Here is a 12,237-nt window from a genome sequence, read left to right as displayed (position 1 = left end):
TTAATGGACAGCAAAGTTTACTGCTAGTACCTCGTGATGTGTCAGCCGCTAGCACACCCACACAGAAATCCTGGAAACAGGTGGGAGTTCAAAATGAGCGGCAGGAAAAGACGTTAAATTTTGATGCATTTGTTTCATTGACCAAGAGAATGCGGAAAACACAGGCGATATCTTACCAATACAAATACTATGATGTAACAGTTACACAGTACAATCATGAGGTAATAGGCTGATGAAACATCTCCTAAAATAGACTGTCAGACAGCCTGAAAAAACCTGCACCAGCTCCACAGTTTCATCATAGCGGATGTGCTACCTCCAGTGATAACTGCACTGCACTAAATACACTTCAACTGTTTTCTGTCTTCCTTTTAGCTCATTGTCTCTGTTCCACCTGACGGACACTCATGATCTGATAGCAGTGGGAAGATCCACTCCATGCACTCACATAGTTGGCCGTGATATCACTGCAGTCACTTGAGTGCAAAATGGATCCGGGTCCGGTTCCCAACCCTGTGTCATAAATACACAATGGTGAACTCTGAACTCTGTTCACGCTTTGTTAGGATGTTAACTACTCTGTAGCTTCTGCTATCATACAGGATGACTTGTTAATTTGCCTTAAGTTATTTATCCAATAACTTGAAGTGTGCTGCCTTTGGTTTTCTTAACAAATTATGCTGTGTTGTGGTGTACAAAATGGTATGTTTGGTGCCTGTATCACTACACAGGTGCCCGTGGCCAAAGGCTTTTGTCTGGAAGAAGAGGCATTTTATTATATTCTTTCACTAGTCTGCCTTTTTTTAATATGTTTCTTACCTTGCTCTATGTTTCCCAGCTTCACCGTCACCACCTTTATTAAATATTTGTTTATGAAACTTCTAAACCCTTATTTTTCTTCTTATTTTTTCCTTTCTGGGCACCGGGCTTGTGCTGATTGTAAATTTTCCGACCAAACCTTAAACAGCCAGGCAAAACAACAGTCAGAAAGGGGGGCGGGCTTAGTGAAAGATCGGTGGCCAAGCAGAACCCCTATTGGATGGCCTGTGTCTGCACCATCAGGTTTATTGTGAAAGGCGCATTTTATCTCAAATCACTATCACTTGTTTCCTGTATTTTCGTGTCATTAGTCAACCGTCACCTGGTGGGTTTGGTTAGCTCTTCACTCATCTCTTCACCTGTATCACCAGCATGTCTCTGCAATTTGAGCTGTGTCCCGGCAGGATGATCGGAGGAAACCATCCGTGCTTCATCATTGCCGAAATTGGACAAAACCACCAGGGAGACATAGAGATTGCCAAGAAAATGATCAAGATGGCAAAGGTGAATTAAAAAGTGAAAGTCTGTAAAGCAGATAGGGCATTTTTATGCTGTAAAGATCAATCACTCAAAATCTCTCCTATTTTCTCAGGAATGCGGTGCTGACTGTGCTAAATTCCAAAAAAGTGAACTGGAACACAAATTCAGCAAGCGAGCTTTGGAGCGTCCCTACAACTCAAAACACTCCTGGGGAAAAACCTACGGTGAACACAAGCGCCACTTGGAGTTCAGCCATGATCAGTACAGGGAGCTGAAAAAGTATGCGTCAGAGATTGGCATCTTCCTCACGGCCTCTGGCATGGACGAGGTAACATGTATTCATTCACAGTCCAGTCATGGCGACTCCACGTTAATCCATTCACGTTGTTGTGTTCCTTGAAGATGAAATAGGAAACAGCCGGAAGCTGATAACAAGAAACAAGACTTTATTTAACCTATGAATTTTGGCAGAATAAATATGGCGACTTTCTGCCTTAACTCTGTTCATTTAGATGGCTGTGGAGTTTCTCCATGAGCTGGATGTGCCTTTCTTCAAGGTTGCCTCCTGTGATGCCAACAACTTCCACTATCTGGGTGAAACTGCCAAAAAAGGTAAGAAATTCACCTCAAGAAACTCTGTCATGAAGCAACTGGGCAGTTTGTGGAAAAAAATAGAAATGTAAATACTCATGTCAGGTTTGAAAGTTCTCCTCCCATCATGTCTGAGCCACAGACACAAACACGTGAAGCTGTTCGTTCAGTGAGACATATCATGTCCCACTCTGACACTGTCATTGCACCGATCTGCGTTTGTCAGGACGTCCCATGGTGGTGTCCACCGGGATGCAGTCCATGGAGACAATACGTCAGGTCTACAGGACAGTGAAGGAGCACAACCAGACCTTTACTTTATTGCAGTGCACCAGCGCCTACCCCCTGGACCCCAAAGATGTCAACCTCAGAGTGATCACTGTAAGAGTCTCCTCCCATGTCCACAAACCTTCCCTGTTTGGAGAGGACTAAAATAACTCAGCACTGATGTATGCATAGAAATGATGATTTTTCCGTTTTTCTGTATATCACTATTGTAGATCAGCCTTTCCAGTTGGAAATAGTCATTTTTGTTCACTTGACTTTGTACAGCCCGTCTGATTTCTGATCTCTGAACAATTAGCCTAAAAGCTCAACACATAACAATGACCCATTACAACCAGTCAGACTATTCATCTTGTAGCAGTCAAAGACTTCTAAATCCAGACATCTTAAACATGCGCTAAATAAGCCCATCAATAACTTAAATGATCACAGATTATTAGTTATATCTTGATGAGTCTTGTGTCTCGATCACTTTTCGACTCTCCATCGCAGTCTCTCATCAGCTGTGAGGAGCTGTAGTAGGTGTGGGAATGGTTTTATTGTATCTTCTGCATTTAATTTCAGACAACTTCCTCATACTCAACTGACAAAAATGAAAAGTCATCTTCTCAATTCAATACAGCACCACTGTTGGTATTTATATTTAGAGAGAGATATAGACATGTGACAACACGCACTACAAGCATTGTGGGCTCGTAGACTTTCACTCTTTCTTTCTTTTGTAAAGGAATACCAGAGGGAGTTCCCAGACATTCCCATCGGATATTCTGGACATGAGCAGGGGGTCCATATCACTGTGGCCGCGGTGGCGATGGGGGCAAAGGTGGTGGAACGCCACGTGACGCTGGACAAGACTTGGAAGGGAAATGACCATGAGGCGTCCCTGGAGCCCTCAGAGCTGGCAGAGCTGGTCCGAGCCATCCGACTGGTGGAAACGGCGATGGGATCCCCTGTCAAGCAGATGTTACCCTGCGAGAAGAACTGCCATGATAAGGTAAGTTTTTTTCCCTTCAGTTCATGTCCAGTTTGTTTCTGAGCCGACTTGCTTTGCATTGATAGAAAAATCTATTTTAAAAAATTACAATCACCTGACTGTATAATAACTGGGCTCGCTGCCAGATTTTGCACACAATGGGTCAGTTAAACTTTATATTTTGGTGTTTCTTTGTGAAGTTTATTCACTACTGTCATTCTAAATTCTTCTTTTTGTTTTTTGTTTTTTTTTTTTTTTACACTGGCTTTTGGAAGTCCCTCAACTTTAGTGTAACCAAATTTTAGTTATAACCATGATTAAAAATGATCAAAAAATTGCCTTTGCAAACTATTCAAGGTTATCTCCCACCAAAAGACCAACACAGGAGTTTTTATGATTTTACTCATAGTAAAATAATACACACTGCTTTCAATATTTGGTGATTGTTCTGTCGCATCAGATTAAAATCAAACATGCCCAATCTGTACAGCCCACATTGTTCAACCTGTTTGTTCACTAACGTAACAATGCTTTCATTCATTTCCTCCCTCTTCTGGTTCCAGTTAGGGAAGTCGGTGGTGGCCAAGGTGGCCATCAGAAGTGGAGTGGTATTGAGTCTGGACATGTTTGCAGTGAAGGTTGGCGAACCAAAGGGAATCCCTCCAGAGAATATACAGCAACTGGTGGGAAAGAAACTCAAAGTGGACGTGGACGCGGACGACAGCATCTTGGCCAACATGATAGATTAAGGATCCCCTACAAAAGTTGAGGGAGAAAGGCAAAGAAGAATGAGAAACCAAAAAAGGGCTAGATAGACAAATCAAGATAAAACTGGTGAAAGGGAACTGGGAACTGGGAAATGCACAACATATTTTCAGAGTGAGAAAATAAGGGAGGGGCATGTGTGTGAAGGTGAAACAAAGGGAAACACATCTGAAGGCCTACTTGAACAGAGCAGTGCACCTGAATGGGAGCTGTTCATGAGCTGCTCAGCTCTATTTTCTTGCCTGCACTGTTTGCTTTCTGTTCACCATGTTCAAACTGAGCAATGTACCACAGCCCACGTATGAAACCTGCGACCATCATCAGTCCATGCTTAATTTCCCAAACAGTAAACCCTAATAAAATTGTCATACATTTGAATATGTACAGTGTATTTGTGTGTGTGTGTGTGTGTGTTGTGTTGTGTTGTGTTGCCTTTTCCAATCTCTCTTCGTGTAAATAAGTGTGTGCCTTAGCCATCACCTGATTGGTGGATGCTGCTCAGCTCCCGGTGGATGATTGGTCGATTGCCGGGGAGAAGTCGTATGTTGTATATATTTTTGCGTCGTTTTTGTACATAAGGAGGTTTCACATTACCTATGTGTAACTTGTGTTCCTCACAAAATTTGGGGACTCATTTCAATTTTAAGACACCAAATCTTCTCATTTCTTCGCTGACTCGTTTCCTTCCGAAAGTCGTCCGATGTCCCGGATGTGAACCCCACCTGTGGTTCCGGTCTGGTCTGAACAGGAACAGCTCGTCACGGTGTTGCTGCTCGGCCGGTCGTGTGGAAAGTCACTTTTTTACGGCTCGTTCCTGGTTTACTTTTGTGTGAACAAAATGCCTTTAAAGTTTGAGCTGTGTCCCGGGAGGATGATCGGAGGAAACCATCCGTGCTTCATCATTGCCGAAATTGGACAAAACCATCAGGGAGACATAGAGATTGCCAAGAAAATGATCAAGATGGCAAAGGTTTGAAACCGCACAGTGAGCGACAACATTTTGCTTCATTTTGGATGTTTTCCTTCTTGGTTTGCACACAGAGTTTGCACACAGAGGGGTGTGTGACAGCCAGGACCGCCCGCTGAACTCCCCTTTAAAAATGACAAATTTAACATCTTGGCCGCCACAAGTTTCTCCTCCGAGTCATTAATTGGAGTAAAATGTACTCTGGTTTATTTTGTCTTTCTTGGGCTCCAAGTTTGAATTAATACTTCGCAATGCTCCATTCTGTGTCCCAGTTGTGTGTAGTTTGGCTCTGAAGGAGTTTCTTTCGTCGGATACAGAGTTCTGGTGGACGATGATAAATTGACAGATTTTTTAATGGAGTTTGGTGTCTGATTTGATATGGATTTAATGTGGTATTTATATGGATTGTGTACATTCCTGTTTCAGTTCAACAACATGAATGAACCAGTTTGTTTAATTTACCCTTTCATCAAAACGACAGTATGTTTTCAGGGCTACAGAAAAGAAACAGTTATGGAGCCTTCAGCTGCTTTGTGGAGTGAAATGCCCCTATTTTTATTTTTATTTTTATTTCTACTTCAGTGTTACAGCAGTGCAGCCTACCAGGGCTGTAATATATGCTGTGAATCAGGGGAGATCCTTAACATGCATAATTTTTTTATTCATTTTTGACTCAATTTTTGCAGTCACCTATATCCATTTTCACAGGACTGTGGTGCTGACTGTGCCAAGTTCCAGAAGAGTGAATTGGAGTACAAATTTAACAAGCAGGCTTTGGAGCGCCCTTACACCACCAAACACTCCTGGGGAAAAACCTACGGTGAACACAAGCGTCATCTGGAGTTCAGCCATGAGCAATACAAGGACCTGCAGAAGTATGCAGAGGAGGTGGGCATCTTCTTCACTGCCTCAGGGATGGACGAGGTAAGAAAGCTCAATAGGTTTCATGACGTTGTAGTCAGGTTTAAGTTTCATTTTAACCATAGTTTGTTTTTTTTTTTTTGTTGTTTTTTTTTTAGATGGCTGTGGAGTTTCTCCATGAGCTCAATGTGCCTTTCTTCAAAGTGGGATCTGGAGACACCAACAACTTCCCCTACCTGGAGAAGACAGCAAAAAAGGGTGAGCGTGAATGGCCATAACTGCAAAAATGTTTCAAACATGAGACCGAGCCATTAGATGCATTTTAAACTGAAGACTCAAGACCTATGAAAATTGTTTTTATATTAATGAAAAATAGTTGCAGTCAACCGTAAGCAAAGAGGTCTCCCCTTTCCATATCAATGTGCTTCCTTCATGTTTTATATATGAGCTGAGATAAAAATAAACTAATCCCAGAGCATTTATTTTCTGTACATGGTAGACATGACGTTTCTGTCCTGTGTGTGTCAGGACGTCCCATGGTGGTGTCCAGTGGGATGCAGTCCATGGCGACAATGCGTCAGGTCTACAAGACAGTGAAGGAGCACAACGAGAACTTTGCTATACTGCAGTGCACCAGCGCCTACCCCCTGGAGCCTGAAAATGTCAACCTCAGAGTGATCACTGTAAGGACAAAAGAATTAAATCCTACCAAATATACTCAACCTATGTAACTATATAATCAATTTAATCACTGTAGAAAGTGATCACAATGGCCTGTCCTTTTTCTGTGTATCTTCATGTGAGCAGCTATACCATGTTCACAGCACATAGTACCTGCTATGTGTATGGCTCTACATTCATAAAGTTAAAAATCAGTGTTTTAATAGAAAAAATATTTGTTGAGTTACAACAAAATTGAAGTACAATAATCTTTTTAGCACTTTTCAATTCATAAATAATTTTCTTTATCAGACCCAAACTGGAATTAGTGCCTAATCTTGTTGAACTTGAATTCTAGTGTATAAATTTGAATCCATGAAAATTTGACTCATCGTTGGTTGCTCTTACAGTTAAAAAATCACGGCAATGACCACTGAGTTTTATTAATGTTTCTGAACCTTATCGGGATCCTCACTCTTAGACAAGAGCATGCTTAAATATGAAGTCTTTCATTTGTCTCACCCAAAACAGGAATATCAGAAGGAATTTCCTGATATTCCAATCGGGTATTCAGGCCACGAGTCTGGAATCAGTATTTCAGTAGCAGCTGTAGCTCTTGGGGCAAAGGTCATTGAGCGTCATATAACCTTGGACAAAACATGGAAAGGAAGTGACCATGCTGCCTCGCTGGAGCCCTCTGAGCTGGCCGAGCTGGTCCGCTCCATCCGGTTGGTGGAGAGGGCACTGGGCAGCACCCTCAAGCAGATGTTACCTTGTGAAAAGCCATGCCACGATAAGGTTAAAGTTCCTTTCTTCAAGAAAATACACAAAAACACTCAAAAAAGTTAAATATTGTTTCTGTTTTCTTACTTTACTCTGCTCTGTCTTTTTGTACCAGCTGGGTAAGTCCGTGGTGGCAAAGGTCAAGATCCCCAGAGGAACCGCTCTAACTCTGGACATGTTGACAGTAAAAGTGGCTGATCCAATGGGTGTGGCAGCTGAGGACATCTTCCAGCTGGTCGGTAAGACCGTGACGGAGGACGTGGAGGAGGACGAGAGTGTTGTGCCAGCGGTGGTGGACAGCTATGGAAAGAGGGCTAAGTGCTGAAGCTGCCACGATCTAGTACCAAATTGACCCAGTCAAGTTTGATCTGTATTTGTACATGTTGCTCAGCCTTGTTTTTTTTAATAACTCATTTTCTACCATCAAAATGCCCACTAACCATTATTTCAGGGTGACATATGTTAGCTTACAGCTCTTAGCATGTGAAGAAATGTCAAGAATGCTGAAAAATCTATGATGATCTGAAAACATGAAACCTTCAAATAAAATGCCAATTTTCAATCGTATACAAAAATCTATTTACTTTGGCCTTTACCTGGTGCTAAGTCATACAAGTACAAATATTAGAGTAGTGTATACTGTATTACAACCTCAGGGATCAGTGTAATCATAATCTTAGGTCTTAAACTATTTAGGATCATCTAAACTGAATTCAAGATGCTAAATGCAGATGTATCATCTGTTTTTCTTGTGATGACTAAGGAAGTTTCAGCTCACCTGAAGGTGAACTGAAACCAAATAGTCGGTAGCAAAAATAGAAACTTAGAAGAAGAAAAAGAAAGAAGAAAGAAAAAGAAAATTTATAATGCAGTTTCAAGTGGACTTTTTAAAACCTTTTTTAAGCAATACATTTTTTTACACCAGAGACCCTACCATAAAGAATAAATAAATAAATAAAGAAGATTGAATTTTGGATGTGGGTTATGTACAGTCTACAGCAGGGCTATTCAATCACATTGTTTAGCGGCCACATTTCAGATTTCAGAGCTCAGCAACCAGATCGTTCCCTGAACAGACTCCTGTCTGTAAGTTTTTTTCCCCCTACATAAAGACAAATGGTAACTTCTGTTAACAAATATTTAAGTAATGTGTTTTTTGAACCACTAGGTAGAGCTGTTCCTCTGTCATACATATCATCACAGGCCTGCGAGACTGGAGCCAGTCTGTCTCTGACTGCTGCAGTGTCATGGAAAGGCAGGAACAACTGTCTTTTGAAAGGTTGCTGGTGTTGGACTAAATTATCATTTATATTTTTTCCTGAATTAATGTAAAACAAAAAAAAAACAAACAAAAAACAGAACTCTGAGCAGTTTTACCATTTTTGTTATAATAAATTGCTGGAAGAAATCTAGCTCTCTGCCTGTGAGAGTCAGAGGAGAGTCAGGATTATCCAAAGTTGTCTGTCTGACAGAGGTTTTAGGCCTCTTGTGTCATTGTTGTGCAGGCTGGCTGGTGAGGTTGAGCAGCAGAAAGCTAATTAACAGCCATCTCAGTCACTGATATCACGATCCTCATGACGATGTAACAGAACTCCATTATTCAATGAATGAGCCAAAATGAACATGGACAGAAATAGTAAAACACACTATGTTACCGCCAATGTCCATATGAACTCATGTCGTGGGTTTTTATTTTTTTTTTTTATATATATTCTACACTTGCAACTTGAATTACTTAATTATTTCATGTATTTCATGTATTTCATATATATATGTTCACACCGTTGCTGATCCTATCCATTATCGCCGTTGTCCCTGCTCATAGATAAAGGGTCTCTCTCTCTAACTCGTATATAACTTCCAGGCTATTTCAGGTAAGTGCTTTAGCTGATAAGCTGCTGCTGATCCCAGTGACACAGAGGAATGTTTCGTCTTTCACTTTTACCTTTCACTGCTACGTCTTACCTTAAAAAATATTACAGCATCTAATGGGCTGAAGAAATTAGGATCAGATGTATAGGCCTTTGCCTATGTTAATGTTCTTGCTTTGTAACTCCCTTTAGTGACAGATCTTATTTATTTGTTGTAATTGCAAAGTTAACCCAACAAAGCTACCAAAAGTCTGTTGAGGTTTCCTCTGCATGCCAAGAGACTTATTTTTATTTCAAGTTCTGCAGGCGATGTACTAAAGCCTACCCAGAAGGAGAGAAAGGTTATCTTGGTTGGTTATATAACGAGTTTAGTCTTTTCAGGATTTCACATAGCTCTTAATATAGCAGCTGTGGCCCAAATTAAGGATTTTCACTTAGGCCAAACACCTATGCAAAAAATCTGAGGTTGTGACAGTATCTTATTTTACATTGTGGAAATGCAAATAAGTCACAAAAACAAAAGACAAATGAGAGTAAGTTCATTCTGGTCTCCAGTGAAAAATTGGTTCATTTCAGGTGCTCCAAAAGCAATAGAAGTTACAGAGACTTAAGAAGTACAGAATAAAAAACTTAAATTAAGTGGAAATGGGCTGCATGTAAGAGAAGATTGAGTGGAAATAACAGTATATGTACAGTAATTATGTATACAGTATGTGCATATCACATACAAAAAACAAAACCTTTTTTTTTATCAAAATCATTCCGTCACAATTTGTAATTTTCCTTTTTTAATGTCAATGTCAATGTCTAGTTCAGGTTTGTGGAAAAGTTTGGTATAAAAAAAAAAAGCGTACTGCAGTTTGCTAAAGGTATTTAACTTCTCCTTTATAGTGGTCATGAGGACCAACTAATTCACTGAGGGCAACATTTTTGCTCGTGAGGTAAAGTCAGCAGTCCACTCTATTGAGGAAGTGCTCTTTTAATTGGATAAGAGCAGTGAGAGGTGGGAAACAATAGACAGGTCTGGTTGGCTTTATTCCCACTGGGAAAAATTTTCCAAAAATTGTTGTCCAAGGAGGTGAAATGGACTTGTTTCAAAAAAAAAAAAAAAAAAATCAGATCAGTGAATGCAAAAATGTTCTTCCACTACAGCTGTCAGTTACGGAGTCAAGTGTAGAGGCAGAGGCGGAGCTGCTTTAGAGACAGGCAGTCAGGCTACTTACCAGAATAGGTCGCATCATTTGAACTCACCTTGGCTAGTGAAGCTTACAGATCTCACGTGTGAAGTTTGACCTGACTTGAAGCTTGCGTGAGCACACACAGACACACGCACGCTTCAGTGCTTTAGAGAATATCATTGCTCCCCTTTGGCAAAATGTGGAGGAGAGCTTCCTATCATTGTATCTGCTATATTGTGATCCAGGACTTCTGTGTGTGTGTCAGGCCAGATTAACATGTGTCAGAAGGCTTTATTGTTGCGCTATAAATGCAGGATGCAGGATTGTCTCCTAAGATCAGGTGTTGCTCTCAAAGCCAATTACAGACATGTGGGAAATGAAAGACAGAGAGCATGGTGGCATCGTTTCTGCCAGCCAGAACACGAACACAAAGGAGAGAAAACTTTCTCAGAAGTACAGTTTTGAATTTGGAAATATCATAAGAAAATAAACACAAAAATATAATGAAATATAATCTATATATAAAATAATATCCCATATGTGTGAAGTTTGATTTAAAAATATCTTTTGTGCCTCTTCCTCTTTATTCAATATCCTTGTCTAAGTTAACTAAATATATTTTATTTCAGTTTAACTGAAGTGATGATATGATGCTTTAACACAGAAATCATTCAGCTGCACCTTTGCACTAATGAGTTCCACCACTGAGCAATTGGGATAGTTTTCAAAGGCGCCTCTGCAGCTCGATGATCTGATGGCACATCGGATTCAGTCCCATCAAGCTCTAAGCTCCTTGTGTAAGACTCGACGGGAGGAATGGTACATGACAGTAAGGGAAGGTGGGAATGACAGACAGCACTGATCTTAATACTTTGACAGTGATGAGAGAGAGCGAGAGGACAAGGAAGGTGGAGAAAGGTAAAAGGAAGGAGGCAGTGTCAAAGGGGGAGGGAGGTTCTTAGCTTCAGAGCAGATGTCTCAGGGCTCCACCTCTGCTGAGGGAGAAAAATCTCACCGAGGATTTACTGCGGGGACGTTCAGAGCAAAGACTGAGCCCTCTGGACCTTTCTCCTTTGGGGTTCAATTTACTGGAATATTCTCTCGGGGCGCTCTGGATGTGTCACTCTGCTGGAATCCTTCCTGCTGAGCGGTAAATATCACAGAGCAGTATGAAAACAAAACTGATGCTTTTGTACAAAAGTTGTAGTTGATTTGTAGTCGATCTCTTCTCTGGCATCCTCATAGTGTGCAGGTTGTTGTGAAGAGTTATTGTTACAGCACAGTCGGATCTGATATTCTGAAATAAATGTTTCACCGTGTCTGACAGTGGTGTTTTGACTGAACATTAGAACTTTGAAATGTTTCGAACCTGTGACATTATGTTTCAACATTACAACGGGTCACTGCACTATAGCTGATGTGAAAATCAACTATTAAATTGCTGATTAGTTTATTATGTTAGTGTCTATTTCATTTTCTAACTTTGTGCAGTTGCATCAATGTGCAGGGGCTGGGGCTAATCTAAGAATATCTTCTCAGGGATTAAATTGTTTCCTAATGAGCTTTCACTAATGTCCAAGCTTCACTTGAAGGAGCTCTCAATGCACAATGTCAAGAAGGCCACGGCATCTTAGCAGAATCACTGCTATAAATTCAGTTTCAATTCATCAGTTCCTATCAGCAACTAAATGTCAGTGCATACTGAAAAACTCTAAATGTGTTTCTGTGTAATAAGCCACAACATAGTCATATCAACACTGACTGTAGCTGCAAATACAACATCATACAATCATCAGTCTGGTCTGTTAATATAGAATATTCTGCAGCAATTATTGTTCATCTGTGCCTCGAACCAGATGTCAGTTTTCTCACACGCTCGCCCAACTATAGACATATATATAACTGGTTCATAACAAAGGCACTAACTGATTTATAACCATGTAAGCATCATTTCATCTAGTTCAAGCTAGTTTGAACAGGCAGACTGATGTGTGCAGATCTTCA

The 12,237-nt window shown here is 40.6% G+C and overlaps 2 protein-coding genes across 2 annotated transcripts; both read left to right on the top strand.

Annotated features, from left to right (window-relative positions):
• The first annotated feature begins 1,103 nt into the window (after positions 1 to 1,103).
• Positions 1,104 to 4,291, top strand: LOC115043598 (sialic acid synthase-like). The gene is made up of 6 exons (XM_029502204.1): positions 1,104 to 1,323; positions 1,412 to 1,627; positions 1,812 to 1,911; positions 2,117 to 2,271; positions 2,903 to 3,169; positions 3,712 to 4,291. The coding sequence occupies exons 1-6, from the start codon at positions 1,192 to 1,194 to the stop codon at positions 3,895 to 3,897; spliced, it is 1,056 nt and encodes a 351-aa protein (XP_029358064.1). The 5' UTR covers positions 1,104 to 1,191; the 3' UTR covers positions 3,898 to 4,291.
• A 460-nt stretch (positions 4,292 to 4,751) lies between these two features.
• On the top strand, positions 4,752 to 8,224 carry LOC115041491 (sialic acid synthase-like). The gene is made up of 6 exons (XM_029498967.1): positions 4,752 to 4,883; positions 5,589 to 5,804; positions 5,900 to 5,999; positions 6,270 to 6,424; positions 6,933 to 7,199; positions 7,300 to 8,224. The coding sequence occupies exons 1-6, from the start codon at positions 4,752 to 4,754 to the stop codon at positions 7,507 to 7,509; spliced, it is 1,080 nt and encodes a 359-aa protein (XP_029354827.1). The 3' UTR covers positions 7,510 to 8,224.
• Positions 8,225 to 12,237: the final 4,013 nt, after the last annotated feature.

This window comes from Echeneis naucrates, chromosome 1 (genome assembly GCF_900963305.1).
Source record: "Echeneis naucrates chromosome 1, fEcheNa1.1, whole genome shotgun sequence".
Lineage (NCBI taxonomy): Eukaryota > Metazoa > Chordata > Actinopteri > Carangiformes > Echeneidae > Echeneis > Echeneis naucrates.
This window is presented reverse-complemented; position numbering and strand designations above follow the sequence as displayed.

Excerpts from the sequence above, each read along its gene's own strand:
- LOC115041491 (XM_029498967.1), top strand. The coding sequence starts at position 4,752 with ATGCCTTTAAAGTTTGAGCTGTGTCCCGGGAGGATGATCGGAGGAAAC. Across the intron at positions 6,000-6,269 it reads GGAGAAGACAGCAAAAAAGG|GACGTCCCATGGTGGTGTCC; the intron begins GTGAGCGTGAAT and ends TGTGTGTGTCAG. Across the intron at positions 7,200-7,299 it reads AAAAGCCATGCCACGATAAG|CTGGGTAAGTCCGTGGTGGC; the intron begins GTTAAAGTTCCT and ends TTTTTGTACCAG.
- LOC115043598 (XM_029502204.1), top strand. The coding sequence starts at position 1,192 with ATGTCTCTGCAATTTGAGCTGTGTCCCGGCAGGATGATCGGAGGAAAC. Across the intron at positions 1,912-2,116 it reads GGGTGAAACTGCCAAAAAAG|GACGTCCCATGGTGGTGTCC; the intron begins GTAAGAAATTCA and ends TGCGTTTGTCAG. Across the intron at positions 2,272-2,902 it reads TCAACCTCAGAGTGATCACT|GAATACCAGAGGGAGTTCCC; the intron begins GTAAGAGTCTCC and ends TCTTTTGTAAAG.